This window comes from Falco rusticolus, chromosome 2 (genome assembly GCF_015220075.1).
Source record: "Falco rusticolus isolate bFalRus1 chromosome 2, bFalRus1.pri, whole genome shotgun sequence".
Classification (NCBI taxonomy): Eukaryota; Metazoa; Chordata; class Aves; order Falconiformes; family Falconidae; genus Falco; species Falco rusticolus.
Genome location: NC_051188.1, coordinates 16,047,092 through 16,065,429, shown reverse-complemented (window position 1 = coordinate 16,065,429; position 18,338 = coordinate 16,047,092). Strand labels below are relative to the sequence as shown.

The 18,338-nt window shown below is 42.0% G+C and overlaps 1 protein-coding gene across 3 annotated transcripts in view; it reads left to right on the top strand.

The window, feature by feature from the left end:
• The window catches only part of PDGFD (platelet derived growth factor D), a 145,745-nt gene that overhangs the window by 71,491 nt on the left and 55,916 nt on the right, over positions 1 to 18,338 (top strand). For 2 of the 3 annotated variants that reach the window (XM_037378356.1, XM_037378358.1), the window contains exon 2: positions 14,575 to 14,779. In XM_037378356.1, coding sequence (XP_037234253.1) covers positions 14,575 to 14,779 — 205 coding nt within the window. The remainder of the gene's footprint in view (positions 1 to 14,574; positions 14,780 to 18,338) is intronic. The other variant, XM_037378357.1, reaches the window with a different exon arrangement.

Here is an 18,338-nt window from a genome sequence, read left to right as displayed (position 1 = left end):
TATGCATTTTAATATCAGACTCTTACTTTAACATCTGCGTTCTACCTCTGTGTGCAGTAGTGGAACTTTTGTTCAAAGGCATGACCAGGAGAGGAAAAAACAGAACAGAAATTACGTTGTCTGGGTGAAGGCATTGATCGTTGCATTCTGGTAAAGGGCTCAGTGTTTTTCTTTGCTCTCTGGTAATGGCAGGGAGCTCCAGAGGTCTTGCTCCTGCAAGCTGAATAGCAGCTGGCTTCACTTGCTGCTCAGCCCCAGCTCCAGGACCATAAATCAGACCAGCTCCATTTCAGTCATCTGAACAATACAGATTTGTACCGGTTGATGTTCTCAAGTCATATGAGAGTCCCCAGTGCATGTGGGTAAGACTTTGAAGGGTGCCTTACTGACACCAGGATATTATAACTCTACTAAAAATATGAAAAACAATGAATGAAATTCACAAATTTGGCTGAATTCAGCCATTATTTTTACGTCCAGAAGATAACTCAGAAATGACCAAAAAAACCCAATCATTTAATAATGTTTTCCTTTGGGTCAAACAGCTCATCTCTTATTGATACAAATAAGAATATTCTTCCCCCCAACTCAACCTGTGAATGAAAATCATCCATTATTTCTTCAGCTCTAATTGATAAGTGAGAGAGTCCAGGACCAGTAAAAATACCTAATGCAGTGCATATACTGGGCTCAGGTGAAATTGAACTAAATCAGCTCATAGTGATTTCAGGGGAAATTCAAGGAGTACTTTGAATACTGGTCCTGCTCCTTCTCAGATTCTGCATCCTGCTCTTAGAGTTTTCTTTTCCCCTTTTCGTGTGTTGCCCTGTTCAGATCTCAGCTGGTGTAAGTAGCTGTGATCACTGTAAGGATGCTGCTGATTTACACAAGGGAGTGATCTGATTGCAGGTTGTCTTACTGCTTTAAGGAAATGGCTTTGGTGAGTGAGCTTCATCTGTAAATGTCTGATCTGAGTTTATTTGCATCCTAATATGCCTCAGACAAGTGTTTTTAAAGGTGTTTTCATTTTATTTCTTAGGAGAATTTTATGTTTATTCTTTCTTTATTACTTCAATGCTGCACTGAAGAAACAAATTGTCCATTGAGATGGGTTTAGTGGAGCATTTGTTTCTTTCTTGAAAGGATGGTTCTCTGCATCCATTAAAAAGTAGGAACAAAACAGAAAGGCAATTTATTTAAAGCTTTATGTATGAAATAACCAAGTAAATGTGTATATGGGTAGACTTGAATTGGCAGATGGGGGATTACCAGTCCCTTAATTAAAGTGAATGAATCAGGAAGACTCACGGCCTTTAACTTGCAGCTGTGTATCAGACAAACCCTTGGCGGGCTGTGACATGCAGGTCTGCTGGGATTTCAGGTTTTCCTCTTGCTTTTTGGGAATGCAAACACCTTCTGCCAGTACATGACAGCACTGACCCTGCTGCACCTGGGCAGGGATGGAAGGAGGGAGGACTGCCACGTTCTTCCCAAATATTTGCTGCACAATTCTTAGTGTTTGCTCATGTTAGTGTGGATTGGAAAAGTACGTACAGACCTGTAATTCAGAGAGGGAGTGTGGATGCAGTCAGCCTGTGCCATAGCATGACCATCCTACCCGTAGCCCTTGATGCCCTTGGGGAGCGCAGTGAGGGCAATGGCTCCCAAATGCTGCCCCATGTCTTGTGCGCTGTACAGGCAAGGACTGGGTTGGCAAATCTGGTGTGTGGGAAGGAGGTGGGGTGAAATGCCTTGTGTGATTTCCCCAGTGCTCCTGCAGCTTTCCTGAGCTGGTGTCGGCTCCCCTGCCCTACCACCCTAGCCAAGTCCAGCATCTCACCCATCCTTGCAGCTGCCCAGCTTCAACTGTGAGCAGAGAGAACAAGTGGCTGAGTATGGAGCAAATCAGTGTTCATTGCAGCTCATGAGGTTTACTGTGTAGGAAGTTTGTTTTAGTAACAAATCAGAAGTGAAGGTCTGAGAAAGATGGAGGTGTTGTGAGACAAGGAGCACCCTGAGAATGAAAAAAAAAAAAAAAACCCCAAGGAAAAAAACCCCAAAAACCATTTTAAATCAAATAAATCAATACAGAGGCCAGCAACTGGTAGGTGAGCAGTGCTACTTACGCTACTTAAACTACTCACAACTGATTTTAGTAACATACAGTGCAGCTGTTCTTTCACAAAGATGTCAGTTATTCAATTATAGTTTATACTAGCAGATATTTAAGGTCGTAGTTGTGGTATTTTCTCAATTACAACCTAAGCTATAAAAAAAACCAGAACATTTCAGTCTAGGGAACCCAAAAATGGTTGTTGCCATTCCATCTTACTGAATACTCTGGGGCACCTGCTGTAAAGTAGGACTTCTGAAGTCTCTAAATCAAAAAAGGTTTAAAATGGTTTCCTTTGATGGACTATTCTACCATGCTTTCCATGGAAAACACTGAGATAAACTCAGCAGGAATGACTGAAGCATGTTGGAAGTGCAAACGGGGTGTGTGTGTGTGTGTGGGGGGGGGGGTGTCTGTGTGTGTCTGTGTGTGTGTCTGTGTGTGTGTGTCTGTGTAAGTGTGTAACGGTCCCTGGAATTCTTTCCAGGAAATAGAAACCAGAAAAATGCAGTTTTCAACCCCAAATTTCTCCTTAATCCTGTTTTCATATCTGTTCTGCCAAGCTAATGTTTTTGCTTTTTTTTCTTATGTCAAACACGTGAACTTTAACATTTTTCTGCTTTTGGACAAGGGTTCAAACTGGCAAGAGTGAAATGACTCGTAACTTACTTTCTGAGCTCTAAATGCAATGAAGGAACATTTATTATTCCTCATTTTTTTTCCTAGAAACAGACCAAAGCATTGTATTAGGCAGTACTGTCGTGAATTTTTCTTTTCTTGGTGCCATACCTGGTAACATCTAGCTTCAGGTTGCTGAAGCTAATAAAAAAACTCTGATACCATATATTCTGGCTTTTTTATGACTAGAAATAGACTGATGCTAATCCTTTTGCCTTACTCGACTGGCATCCTAGATGCTATGAAAAAATATGCAAAGCTAACTGAGGAAAAGTCACTCGTCTGGGTAGTCCAAGGAGTGCCAAGGCAGCCTTCTGCATTTCAAGCATTAGTATGGAAAAAAGTTTTCCTAGGAAATGGTGCAGTATGTCCCTATCTCTGTTCAATATTTCTGAAACAGGGTGTTCACAGAATGAAATGATGTGAGAGTACTGTGTTTATTGGACTTTCTCACCCTTTTTATCTCAGTCACATAATCCTCTTATTGGGCTCCTCTCCAGCCAAACAGCTGCTAGAGCTGTGTTAAACAGTCAACAAGCAGCTGTACCTTTCTACTGGACAGGACCTCAGCATGCGACGTTCATCGAGATGCGCAACATCAATACCAGCACAGAGCTGGGGTGAGACAGCGGTGAAATAGTCCCCTTTGACTTGCCAGCCAACGCAGATGGTGGGTAGACCTTCTCACCCTAGGGCTACCCACAGGCTGCGAAGCCTGGTGGCCTGGTGGTGGTCTCTACATGCTGGGTCCTGCATGCTCCCAGGGACCTGCTCTGGTCACGCCCAAGCCAAGCATCCAAGTCCCATCTGGTGTCCAGCTACGTGCATACTGCTGTTGTGTGCTTTTTCTGCTGATTTGTTGAACTGTCTAGGTTAAGAGGAGCAAGGCACAGCCTGAGATTTCTCTCTTAAATCCTCTGCCCTGACATCTACAGGCATTCCTCCACAGCATTAGACTTCCAGCAAGGTAGGGGCAAACTGAGTTTGGCTGGTTCACCATGTTTCTCTGCAAGCTTTAAGGTGAGGGGTTGCTGATGGTGTGTGCTGGTTAGTGTTACATCATCTCACATGTCTTCTCAAAGCTGGTGGAGTGAAATGTGCTGCTTCGTGTTCTTGCTGGTGAGATCTGCAGCCAAAGCTGGCTGAATTTATCATTGCAACTGCTCGATTCTTCTGTCAAATGTTTTACTGAATCCACAGTCAAAGGACAACATTGAAGTTTGGCTTTGCTTCCAGTGTGATTACGCAGGGGATTGCAGTTTTCTGTTTAAAAGTGAGACTTCATCGAAGGCCCATGAAAGTGAAGGATTATTTAATTACTTCTTGATTTGCCAACAGTATACTCAGCTCTGTTCAGAACATAAAGATACATTATGTCTGATCCCCATGGAGTCTTAGCAGAGTCCTGAATATCGTTTCCTCCAGACAGTTTTCAGCGTGTTTTCATCTGCTCATGCAGCATCCGTCGTGGCTCTAACTTAACAAACCTAAGAGTAGGGAAACATATTACAAAACGTCTGGGAACATGTGCAGTAGAAAGCCCCAGTCCTCCTCTGATTATGTTTTTCAAATGAACAGAAAACCTTTCTCTCAGGAAGAAAACTTCCATGCACATCTTCATTGTATTGTGACCTATTTGCCAAAAAAGGAGAAAGTAACCTACTGATTTTGATTTTGATTTTTAAATTCTTCTTTGTATTTTCCCCGTCCCATTTAGGGAGCTTCTGGGTAAAGAATAAAACCTGGTTTTCTAGGGGCTTTGCCCAATGAGGGCTCTGGAATAGAAATCTGGAAAGATATTTAGTTCTTTTTCCCATCACTGCTTTGCTGAACAATATAAATAATGTTCCTCTGGAATTTCTAGTTCTTCTATCCTTTATCTTGTAAACTGTAAACTTTTCAGAGAAGAAGTTATCTCTCACTTTGCCATAGTGCACAACACACATCTCCAACCACCACAAAACTGGTGATGAACATGTCAGGTTCATGTAGACAGGGAGCAAAACCAAGGAAACATCCACTGTTAAACAGAGAACTGGACCACAGTTGTCTTCTGACCTCAGAATTACCTTTACCTGTGTATGTCTTTACACTGTTAGGGTTTTTTTACTTTTTTTTTTTTTTTAATTGCATTACATTACACTTTACATTGCTCCTCTAGTGTCGGGCACTACAATGAGAAAACAGTAAGAGGACAACATTTTGCACTAGATGGCTCGACTCATGCAGTAAGTATCCCTAAATGGCTGGCAAATTCCTCGATCAGAACTAAAAATTATGTGATTCTCATTACTTGACATCCTTACCCTCCCTGCAGAGCTGCAACCAGCCAGTCGCACATGAAGCCCCGTGCTGCTGGGTCTGAGTGCAGGTGGGACAGCTGCAGCAGGGACAGCATGGGACAGCAGTACAAGTTGAGCCTGAATGTTGGCTTAGCTCCACAACTTCTTAGGCTGTTCTTTTTTTGTCAAACACCCCCACACAGCCTAGAAAGAATGTTTCCAATCACTTCCTCTTGGTAATTAGCCAAACAGCTGTTCTTCCAGAAAGGACTTGGGAAGCTGGGATGTGTAAATCAAGCCTTTGGAGCCAACTCCATTTCCAATTTTGGTTTCAGCTTACAGTGATCAGGATGCGGCTGTGCTGGTGTGAGAGATTGTTACTGCATGAGGCACAGCAGCTCCTGAGCTTGTGGGCTGTGCTGGATGTACACCATCATCATCATCCCAGCCACTGGTCCCTATATATTGGCAGTGAACGAGCAGGACTAAGGAAATCTCTAGATGATCCTTTGGTGCAAGATCATAACAATAAAAGAAGACCACAGCCAAGAATTTTATGAATGTGCCTGGAAACTTTGTTAAATTGCAGTATCTATTCACATGACAGTTCTGCAGTGTTCTGATGCCAAACCTCCAGAGAAAATCCTAAGCATTTACAGGAAAGGTCCTCTGCACTTAAAGTACTCAGTAATTCCAGTATGTATGACTTAAATCGCTTTCCAGACTGGGGGGTTTTATCTAAATGATGGAAAGCCATCCCTGTGTCCCTGTTTGTGCTCTGTCTCCACGCTGGGAAAAGACCTCCGTGTCTATTACCCTCTTTGCCCCAGTGCTGTGGTTTTGAGCAGAAGAAAACTGAGGCATGAGGACAAAAAGGGAGCTGTTGTGTGATCTGGTCTAAACTGTCAGAAACCCAGGGCAGTGTGCCTTGGAGTAGAAAGCAGAAAAGCCTCGGGATCTTTACTTTGTGGCTAAGTCTTGGGTTCTGGTCTCTGCTCCAGGAACTGCTTCTGCATTTTGCCTATAACCATTTCTTGGAAAATGGACAACCCATCTTTGAAGCAGCATCCAGAACCCATCCATCCCTTGAGGGGAGACAGAAGTGGTCTGAATTCTTTCAAGCAAATAGAAGAATCACAGCACAGGCTCCTATTTCCTTGGAAGGGATTTAGCTGTTAGGCTACTACAGAAAAAGGAAAGTTGCTATGATCGATCAAATTTTAATACAGTGACATCTGACTTTAAAAAAAAAAAAAAAAAAAAAGACTTAGGTAACGTTAAGGTACTTGGATCTTTAACACACCTTCCTTAAAGGCACTGAAGTATCCCCACAAGCTTTTATCTTTGCGCAGTCAGTTGATATACAGACCCTAGGAGACTAAAAGCATGCCCATGGCAAACTCAGTCCAAGGAAATGATGTCTGCTTGAATACTATTGCCAGACTCTCCATTATAAGAAGCGACCTTTCACTCCTTTCCAGAGATTTCAGATATTCAGTACTGACATAGAGGGTAAGGAAACCCACGCTACAAAAGAAAATTGTCTTGATTTGTCTTTTGAAACAGCTTCTCTTTTTACTGCCTAATGTACGATCTTCCACTCAGTAATTGCTTGTCTATTTGCTACAGTATATTTAACATGAGAAGCCTTTCCCCCTTTGACTGGATTTTCTTTCTCCTTTTATCAACAGTTTTCTTTCTTTAAGGAAATTCCACATCTTGTTAGTCTTAGGAGTGCTTGACTGAAACAGTTTCTAAAACAGTATCTTAAAAGAAATTATCTTTTAAGACTTGAGCCATGCCAGACTTCTGAGGCAAGAAGTCCATGCTTGGTCATAAAAACATGAAAAATAATGAAGGGGAAAATAAAAATGAATATATTTTCATTGTACCAGGAGGGTTTGAAGGCAACTTCCCACAAAGGTCTGCTTACTTGAAGCCACTGCCCAAACAGGAAAATTGGGAGTGCCTAAGTCCACGATGCACTAATTCTTTGCAAAACAATATCAGCCAAAGTCTGGTGTTGATATTCATGTTTAGTACCGATTGTGTTTATAATTGGCACCATCTTGTCCGAGGCACTACACAAGTTTGATATGTACCCACCCTCTTCTTGAGGTGCTGGTGCTCACTGCAAACGTCTGCTTCAATTACCAGGTTTTCCTTAAGCTCTTTGCAGCACCAGGAGAGTCATTTCCCTCTTTATTATTTTCTCAGGGTTTCTCAAGGTTTTATGTCTTTTCATTCTGATCACGGGGTTATTTGCGTTAGTCTTACTCCACAGCATTACAGCTACACATTGTTGATATGCAGACTTCCCTTTTTCATACTTAATTATGGAATCCCAAGAGAAAAATACACTCAGTTTGGTGTTAGTTTAAGAGTCCAACAGAGAGATGCATTGCAACACTACCACCCATGAAACAACTAGCAGTTAACAAAGTGTTTTATATGTTGGCCTAACATATGTTGCTTATCTATAGACACTTCTGCTTTAATATAAGACATTCAGCATGTTCTTTCATATAGAACAAAATGTCTGTCAAGAAGGCAAATAACAAAACAATCATCATAGAGTTTGATACTACCTTAAAAATAAAGGATTTTTTTTTTCTCAATATTCATCTGTGGAAGTCTGAGCAAGTATCCACCAAAGGGGACAAAGGTGATAGCTTTCATCCCACCAAAATGCAGTCCATCCTGTTCTTCATTTTGGGACTTGTTCTTTAGTACCACATTCAAAATGCAGTTATGATGGTAACTGTTCCACAGCTCAAATAATAGTAAATACAAATAAAATAATGGTTATTATAGTGAGAAGCATTGTAACAGCCTGTCTCTATGAATTATAAGCCTGGACTTCCTTATCAATTGCCCACTTAATGAGTGGTCTTTGTTGAGGTCCTGTTCAACCATATATTGACTATGTAATGCAAGACTTGTGGAGTTGCTCTTCACAGAAGCACAGGCAGACTATTAACCGTTCTGTTATAAAATGGATGGTGGCTCTCAACTGAATTTTAGATGGCTGGGTTTTTTTCATACTATAATACTTTCTGTACTGGTATTCAGTTTTGCTTTGCTTTCGTATATCCGATACAGATATAAAAAATATTCTTCTAGCAAAGATCTCCACATGGCTCAGAGACTCAGGAGGAGCTGAGTGAGTGCATGTGAGGTCTCAGTTTGACTAAACATACACACATCTTTTGATATTGTCTCACTGACAGAATGGGTCATGCTTTGGATTTGAACTCTGATGATGCCTGAAGTATCTTTCCTGCTCCTATATAAAAAGAAAAGGCCTGTAGATCAGAGAAGGAGAAGGTGAGCAAGCACCTAGAGATACTCCTTTGAAGTTCAGTGGCAAGCCAACTAAACAGAGAGTTGTTTGTCAATTCCAGTGGGATTTATGTCCACTTCTTAATTGCTTGGTGGCTGGGTGACAAGTAACACATAGGGTGGCGTTTAAAATGCTGCTCTCTTATTTGGGTCTTGATCCAGCAAAGTCCTTAAGTATGAGCTTAACTATAATTTAGTTTGTAGTCTCCTTGAAAGAAGCGGGACTGCTGAAGTTGTATAAAGCTGAAATCAACCTGAAGTAATGCTTTGGACTGGATCCACTGGCCCGATACACTCTTACATATGCATCCTTGTAGCAGAATGACTGTTTTCTCGGCTTAGTGCCTTCACAAGAGACAATTTACAATTTTTAGCCTGACCAGGGCTGTGCTATTCCTGTTTCATTGCTGGTGATCCCAACCCTTTCCGTCCCTTGGTCTGCCTTCTTGGAGAACACCTGGTGAATCGTGGTGGGAGCAGAGCTGACCTAGGTGTGTTAGGTTCCTATCCTTAAAAGAACAGAGATGTCTAAGACATGTACTACCACATAGTATTATTTTCTTCATTAGAGAGCAGAAATATGATAATGTGTTCACTGACTAGGATTCATTTTATTGTTTATGTTCACTAAAAAAAAAAAAAACCACCTCATTTTTAACAAGGTAAATGACCTCACAGTTTTACATCTTCCCAACAAGTTGTGACCAGGTATGGAATACGCTATTTCAACCGTGAACTCTGTCATCTTTTCCTCTGATTTACACAGAACCTTATGGATAACAAATAAAAGTTTCCCCTTACTGCAGGAGGGTGGAGAAATAAAAAAAAGCTGATAAATATCTGAGCAGGCAGCCATAAATACAGCTTGCTTGGCATGCCTGTCCCTGAGATGAACTGATTTGTGGCCTGGATTCAAAGATGTTTTACTGTTCTTTGCTCCTCACTCTGTGGATTCAGCTAGTTAGATCAGGCTAATTTTCAACTGAGGGAAATGAAGAGCTATTATTCTCCCTGAAGGTTATCTCATTTGTTTAAAAACTGGTGGCAAACCATTGACCACTGTATTTGTTTCAAAGAGCAGCAGTGGGGGAGGAGGGTTATATCTGGAAAACTCCCACATGCAAACTCATGAGGACCTTCCCTGAAGTAACAAATAGTTTCATGAGTGGTAAAATGAACTTGACATGGTTTTCAACAGCTCTCTCTTCAGCTGTAGCAGAGGATGACCTCATCAGGTTATGGTCCATGGGATTTAAGAGGGTATATTTCTTGTCATAAAATATGTCAACGTATGGTAGCTTTTCAGTGTCCACCACTGTATCAAAGTTGTTGAGGTTGGCCAACCACTTGTACAAGTGGAAGAAAGACGAAAGCAAACTTGCACACTGGACAACACCTTAGGAAGCGAGGATAAAATTCCAGAAAACTTAGAAAAGTGAAACTAAATTTTCCATATTATTGGTTAGATCCTTAGACAGGGTCATTCTCTGAATTCTTCTTTCTGCAGGAATTTTCACTTTGAGACTGTCTTTGCTCAATCGATAGCCAAGAACAGGTGTCAGATTAGCTATTAGCAAGCAGTAATTACCTTTTGTTTTGTTTTAAAATTTTATTTTAGTGAAGGAATTCATTGTCTGTTGAATGCTGATAATAAAGGCAAACTTCTTTCTTAGTAGGTCATGAGTGGGAGTAGCTTTAACAAGAGTGTGTTGATACACTGCTCAAGTTTGCAAGTAAATGCAGGCATCCAGAGCAAATGCAGGATGAAATCCGTGTTTCTGAATGTTGCTGCTCATGCAGCATGAATTGGGAGAACAGGCTCTAACTGGGAAGGAGAAACACTGGTTTTGCTGGGCATCCATGGTGGAGAAAGTCAGGAGACAAGCACAGTTTTCTGAATATTGAGCTGAAGTTTCCAGTTCCCAGTTTGACACCCAGCTGCCCTCCGTGCAGGGAGGCAAGCACTTCTGAAAATGCAGCTGCTTTGACCACTTAGATGGGAGCTCCTCTAACTTGGACAGCTGGACTATCATGTGTACGATTGTGTTTAAAATTAGTGGTTGGGAAAGAATTAAGCGGAAAAGAAAAGAGAGATTAGTTCAGATGAATAAAATATAGAGCAAGCTGCTTCCCAGTCAGTTCAGACTCTCTGCAGGGAATTGCCTTACTGCAAAGGATGTCTCCCAGCCTCCTTCCCACTCATCTTCCTTATGAGATCGTTTCCCTCCCCCAGTGCAAGGATGTCTTTGTAGCTCCTGCCATCTAGAATATCCTCCTTCTATGTATTGCTTAAATGGCCTTTTTGCCTTATGACTTAACACCTACTTTTATTCATTGTGAAATGATTTTATATGCTTTTTAGTAAATGTGACAGGCAGTGTATTACCCACTGTCGTCTTTTATTTGCTCCCATAAAACATTATGGAATACAGTTAGTATGTGACATTCAGGACACTGTGTAATACTGCCTTGCATTGCATCGCAACATGGAACAGTTCGGTGCCTTGAAAGAGGCACTGCCTTTTCCTTTGCCTCCATCTTTTCTCAAGTGTCTTTTTTTGCTGATTTTCCCCATGGCCAGCATCTGGTTTCCACGAGTTCCCCCAGTGTATCTGATGGACACAATGTTTGTTTGCTTGGAAAGGGTTCGTCATTTTAGTCTCACATCTCAGTTGCTACAAGAAGCACAGGAGTTGCTCACATCTCCTCAAGCTGTTTCTCAGACTGGGTTTGTGTTGACTGTGTTCCTGTGTCTGTCTAAACCAGTTAACTCTGAAAAATCCCACTGAAAATCCCTTTAGAAAACTCCAATGCTTTTGGTTCCAGTCCTGACTACACCGCTTCAGGTTGTAATTCAGTGCGCTGGGAGAGAGGTAAGAGGGAATCAAGCTGTTTTAGAGCTCCTGAAGAGCCTACTCCAGCATCAGGTGAAGGCTCTGAGTGGCTTTTCATTTCATCCCATGTGAGTTACAGGAACAGTATTTATGGCCGTTTGTGACAAACATACTTTTTTCATGTGTGGAAAAGGCATATCTTCATGTTTTAATATTTTTATATCCTCTGTTTTACTATACTGAGCATTCTCTCTCCAGTCTTTCCTCCATAAGGACTTTATAATTACTGCATTTACCATGATATACATCACAAGACACTGTGCTTCGCTTTTTAAGCTTTTTAACATGTGTAGCTTTATTTCTCCACTTACCTGTTCAACTTGGGTGCTGCAGAGCTGCACTAGCCATTACATTTCAGCACTGATCTTGGTCAGCTGTGAGTGACTTGCTGGCAGAGCATCTCGGTCTGTGGGATTCCAAATCTAAATTGAATGGAAAGCTGTGACAGAGCCTGTCTTCTTGGGGTACAAGAATGCTGGTAACATACTTTCTTATCTGGTGTGCTGAGTTAAGTGCACAGAATTTTTGTTTGGGGGTATACATATGAGTACATTTAAAAGGTACTGTCCCTAGCGCTCTAATCTCAGCAGCTGACAACTCCAGAATAAAGCTTGTACTGGGACTGGCTGGGAAAAGGGAACCTTTCACTTAGAGGCACGAACCACACTGAACCACACAGTGAAATGCGTGCTGATGGTGGGGAAATGATGGGTGACAGCTTGCTGTCCAAGAAAGAGCAAAGTACTCTTAGATATGGGATGAGTTCTGCCATGTTTTACTGTGGGAAATTTTGTTCTGACTTAGGGAATGGTTCTTTCATTCAAAAATTCAGAATTTGCTTTCATCAGAAACTGGTTTATTTTTATCCCTTTTCTTGGGCATTTTGGACAAAGTGCTGTGAAATATCTTGTCCTCGTGGGTTTGCTGGGTGTTCTCAGGGTCCAAAAGTCCTCAGCATTTCAGTACAAACTCAGGAGTGTTGGCAGGACATTTTGTTTTGTTCCAGATTAAGGGAAAAAAACCCGAGGTTTATTTATTTATTTACTTACTTATTATTTATTTATTTATTTATTTATGGGGAAAATAAAATAAAATAGAAAAGAGACCTGAGTGTAGATGTTCCTGATGAAAATTGCAGCAAAACTGATAGGTGGGTGGCTTGTATTTTCACTGAATTGTCACTTCCTAATGCAAATTGTTTTGTCAAAACATAGCAAAACAAAATATAACAAAACAAAACTGGCTAGTTCTGCCCTTGGTGAGCTATGGAGTCAGGGCTATGTTTGCTTAGAAAGGGTGGCTCAGGGTGTGAGAACATTTCATTTTGAATGAAAGCATTTTAGAAAGATGTCACAATTAGATCTTTGGAGCTATCTTTATCTTCCAAGTTTCAGGTTGTTTGGAAGCTAGAATTATTACCCTGCCAGAAGGGTACAATGAGCTGTTGACACACAACTACGCTTTCCTTACAGCTGTACGCAAGAAGCCAGGAACCAGTGAAAAGCAACCTGAAAAATAGATGTACTTACCATGAAGTTTGTACCATTTCTCTTGGTTCCCATTTTCCATGAGCATTTATGAAACAAATATATTTCTTTTTATAAGGAGCTTGGAAAGCTTCAGTCAAACATTAGATTTTATTTTAAGAGAGAAAAATTTTATTACTGCGAGTGACAGATGGCTGTGGCTGGTTGCTTACTTTGGTTTTGTATTTCCAACATTCATAGAGTCGCTTGGTGAGAGAAATTTCCTCCCCCCATTTGCTCTTCCTCAGCAGCCAAATTCAGAAGGCAGTTTTGTATTTCTGTTGCTTATAGTGGAACTGGAGGTTGGCCTGACATTCAGCAGAGTACCGGGGGTGTTGTTCAGTTTAAGATTTAGATGCTGGTGTTTAGGTGTTGGCCTGAAAGCAAGTGTCCAAGTTCCTGCAGTAAGCAGAAATTCGGCCAGTGCAGTTGGGTGACTGCCTCAGGACCTGTTCACGTGTAGCTCCCACCGGCTGTGCTGAGAAGGTGCTCAGCTCGCCTATGCACAGAGATGGCTCCATGAGACAGCACAGCTTCCACGGGGACTTCTGCTGGGAGCTCCTGGGTATGCTGCTGGACCTCCCTGTCCTCATGGAGGCCAGGCAGGAAACCATGCTATGTCTTAAATGGCGTTAGAAATCTCTCTGTGAGTAACTGAACAGAGTCCTAGATCCCCATGCACTATTTGGGGAACACAGATAGTTGTCTTACAGGTGGAGGTTCAGATCTGAGTCCTAACTGGGAACTGAATCCTGCCGTGATCTACGTATTGAATTAGAGCCTTCTAATCCTCCATATTTCACCACACTGAAGTTGTCAATGCACAAACAAATTAGTTGTTTGCAATTCTTTGATGCTGGGAGCCCAATTCCAGTGTCAGTTACAGCTGGACAATGCCAGTGCATGGTGCAACTGGGAAGATGTTTTGACTTTTAAAGAGCTGGGTCTTGCCACAGTTCCTGTTGTCCTTGGAGTCAGGGATTTACAGCAGCTGAGGCTTTACCTCAGTATAAGTAAACTTCAGGAACAATTGAGTTATTTGCTCAGGCAGAAGTTGTGGAATTTTAATTAAGTAGAGGCTTGGCTGTTTGTCTGGAAGTTACTCAATAAGGGGGTTGGTGGGACAGTTTCTGACTTCAGTTACATTGGTGTAAGCATGGAGCAGCTATTTGTGTTAATGATCCATTGACAGCAAATGATTCACACCATATAAATAAAATCAAAATGTGGCCTAACACATGCTTCTGGGAGGAAACACTTAAGCACAATAAACAGACTCACTTGTATGCACTTTCCTGCAGCCTCTTAGTGCTGCTTTTGTCCCGAGGTCATTTCTCCCCAGAGCACCAGATTTGGGAAGCAGGGCTGTTTACCTTTTTACATTGCTCTGTCTCACTTCATTGTTCTCAAGCTTGCAGCTTTTGTTGAAGTTTAAAATCTGTTTTAAAACCAAAATGGCGAGAATTAAATTATATAATTGATATCAATGTAAAAGTAATAATATATTTATCATAAAATAAAGAGTCTATGTGGTTGCGAACTGTTGTTCTTAGTGTTTATGGGGGGTTGAATTAAGAGGAAATACACTGTACTTCCTATTCAATATTAACTTTTCCTAGACCCAACTTTTTTTAGACTTTAAATGCAAATTATTTGTTCTTTGTTATAAACTGTTGTGTTTTTTGCCTTCCTGTAACTGGAACAACATACTAATTTCTACAAGTTGTGACTACTAACAGAGAGCAATCACCTCACAGACTTGTACCGAAAAGAAGAGACCATCAGCGTGGCAGGGAACGGCTGCATCCACAGTCCTCGCTTCCCCAGCAGTTACCCCAGGAACCTCCTGCTGACGTGGCGGCTCCACTCGCCGGAGAACACCAGGATCCAGCTGGCTTTTGATAATCAGTTTGGCCTGGAGGAGCCTGAAAATGATATCTGCAGGTGAGTGGTTAGTGAAAGCTTGCAAAGGGCTCCGTAGTGCCACCTTTGAGCTCAAGGATGTGGCCGCTGGCCTGAGACTGCGAACCGAAGCTTGGGTGTCTCTGACTGGGTCTAGGATAGCTCTGCTTGGAAAACAGACCTCCAGGGGTCCCTTCCAACCCAAACTTGTCTTTGAACTTATAAATAAGCTGAGCTGTCCTGGACTTGGAGCATTTTTGGCAGGTTTTAGTATTTCTATAACATTTTAAGCATAAGGCACTTGTATGCTCAAATCCAGCTACCTAACAAGGCAGGTACTGCTTTAAAAGAATTCTGTCCTCTGCTCCCTCTGTCATGTTTCAGCCAGGCAAAAGCCCTCTTTTACAGTAGGTAGAAGGCTCTGGGAGGTGTGAGTGAGTAGGTATGTGTTTATATTGGAGTGTGAGGGACAGATAAAAATACATTGAAAAGTAGAACTATGTTCTTCAATTTATTTGTTTCTCTTTATTGTTACTCCTCACTGGTACAGTTTCTTTTAAAACCTTCAAATATAGGTCCACAAACATCAGTGTACACTGCATACTGATATATCTAATAAAGTATACTCTACTATATCCCGGTTGCTTTGATTTCCCTTTTTAAGCAAAAGTGACCATAATCTCAGTTGATCTGGTTGATTAACCCAGATGGATAAACTGCTTTGCATTAGCAGAGCAAAGGGGTGAATCTTGCCAGCACTCACTAAAACGGTGCAAATCCATGGAGTTTTTGGTTTATATTTCTTTGATTCAGCTATCTGTTCTGTGGGAGAGAGCAGGCTCAGGATTCCTCTGTGATACTACTTACATAAAACGCGCAAGTCTCAGCTACCAGCTGTCTGCCTGATCATGTTATTACTTACACTTTATCTATGCAGAGAACTGGGTTGTTAGGATTTCTGCACACCCAGCCTCTGCTTATCTTATCTTCTTTGTCAATCAATTTGCATTTATAGGGTTTGGCAGCTCTGTGCCGTTTCACAGGGTGGATTTTTTCTTTTTTTCTTGTTTTGCTTTGTTAATTTTCTAAGTTACCAATAGGGAGAACCATTTCTGCAGGTTTGTTTTCCATTTAGTAATAAAAGAGTGCAGGCAGAAACTGGCTCTCCTTCCCCGTGCCTTGATGGTCTTGGCAGCTGCTGCTCTGCTCTGGTACTGTTGGTCCAAGATCAGCAGCAGCAGCAGTCGGTAAGGACAGTTACCTCCTAGCACCGCAAACGCTTTCCCAGATTGAGAGCCTAATGCATACAGAAGCGGCCTGTTAATATTTACATAGTGGATAAACTGTGGCTGACCTTAAAGCATTGCAACTTTGAAACAGAAGTCTAATTTACTGTGGAAAAAAAGATGAAGTATTCTCTGTCAAGGGCCATTAAAGACTGTGGCATGGTGAGGGGAAGTCAAGCTGTTAGTGGCGCTATGGGTTTGGGGACCCTCTTGGAAGACAGTCTGCCTGCTTCTCCCAGAGCAGCTAATTTAGGATGCGGAGAGAAGTGTCTATAGAAGCTGGAAAAATATCACATCGTTTATTGCAATAAAGCTTTCCCTGGTGTTCCTGGAAGACCTGTATTTGCATAGTACTACTTCCAGAGTGAGGAGTTTCTCAGGCAGACAGCTTGTGATGGCTTTAAGCCTGTTAAGTACTATGTTCATGGTTAGATTTTTTGCTAATGCTCACTATGTTTTTCAAAACTAGGTCCTTTCTACAACTCCAGTCCCTGACAATCCCTGCAGTGCTCCTTTAGAGAGACAGACAGGCACGTTTTAATTTAAATTAATGCTGAGAGCTGAACATGTGCTTGAATGCTGTGCATATTGGACAAGTAATTCAGGACCTCTGCACCTTACCTTCCTTTTGTACTTGCTTTTCACCTTAAACTATTTTTTTACAGAAACTTCCTAGTGTTTGCTTTCAGTTTTTCATTAATGCTAATTATTGTAATTTGCATACTATTAAGACTGAACTGATTGAAATGCATTCAGGCTGAGGAATGAAAAGTTACACTTTAGCAGAGCTGTTTTAGGAGGAGGAGAAATATTCAAGGTTTTACGGAATTTTCTAGAAGTGCTCTTAGCATTTCCACAGGCACTTGATAAGAGATGATTCTGAAAAGCAATTAAATTACCCAGCCTCTGAGGCTTCTTAGATGCAGCGAAACAACTGAGATTGCACCTACTTCTGTGACTATTGCAGCAAATCCTTTGCTATTGAAAATATAAATAAACCCTGAAAGCCCATGGATTTTCCCCATTTTTGCTAGCAGCTAGTCTGGCTCCTGGCCTCAAAGAGTGGGGAGGTCAGTCAGGACAATTTTCACCAAAGCCTACAAAGTTATCTTATGGACTCAGTGACCTTAAAGGTCTTTCCCAACCTAAATGAGTCTATGATCCTGTGCTGAAAACTCTGTAACCCCTCAAGTTAGAATAAGCATTCTCTGGCTGCTGTGCTGGCCGTGGGTAGTGGTGGATGCTCAGGCCGGCAGTGCAGAGCGCTGCCCGGGTACCATGTCCATCACCATGAGGGAGGGGGAGCAGAGGACAGTGGAGGGAGCTTGACACAAAGTTTACCTCTGTCTGAAACTAAACTTTGTCATGCTACAAAAAACATATGTTTCAGCAGAGCTTGGGCAGATTTAAGTGATTTTGTTATGGCGAGTCTGTTATTTTCTGTTCTCTGCAATTTGAGGTGGGTGACTATAAAAGCAGCAGTGCTGATGTTCTCAAGCCGCATAGTACTTGCGGGTATTTTTTTTACATGGGATCTCAGCAGAAAAAGAAAAGCAGGACTGTTATTTACAGAGCTATTCAGCTCCCACAACTGGGCAGGGAGATGGGTGCTTGGCTCACAGACCCAGGGGTAGGGAGCAACAAACACATTGCTGGTAAGAACTGGTTAACAGTCTTAAACTCCATTTTTGGAGGGAGCATGCGCTTTGATAATAAAAAACTTTCCTGGTAAAGACCTCCAAAGTTTTAAGGCTTAACTTTACCATAAAGATGGCAGCTCTCCTCATCTCTCGCTGCCTGCACTTAACCTGCCCCTCTTGTCTTCACCTCTCCCTCACTGGCCACAATGTGTGGGGCCTAATTCTGGCTCCACAGATATCGAAGAACTGGTTTTCTCATAGACATTGTGAGACCATGACTTCATTCTCTGCCCTCCTTATTCTTCAGCTCAATAACTGAACTCAATATATGACCCAAGCAAGCAAATACACAGGCTGCGGCAGTGAGTGCTCTCATTGTGTCCCCTCATGCCTGGGGTTCAGTGCCTGCTGCTCCTGGCAGAGCCCTCTTTAGGCTCAGGGTACCACGACTGTGGCACGGGTGCCTGGCCAAGGTGTGACCTTGCAGAGGGGAAGATGTGCTGTTGTTTTTCCCCTGGTGACGGCACCCACACAAACAGCAGAGGACTCCCTGCTGCAGCACACAGAGTGCCAGCCTGCCCTTTTCTGCTTGAAAGCTTGAAATGAGTCTTTCCAAACCAGCTAGCAGAGGCACCGTGACACCTACAAAGAAGGTCCTAAAAAGCACCTTTCAGC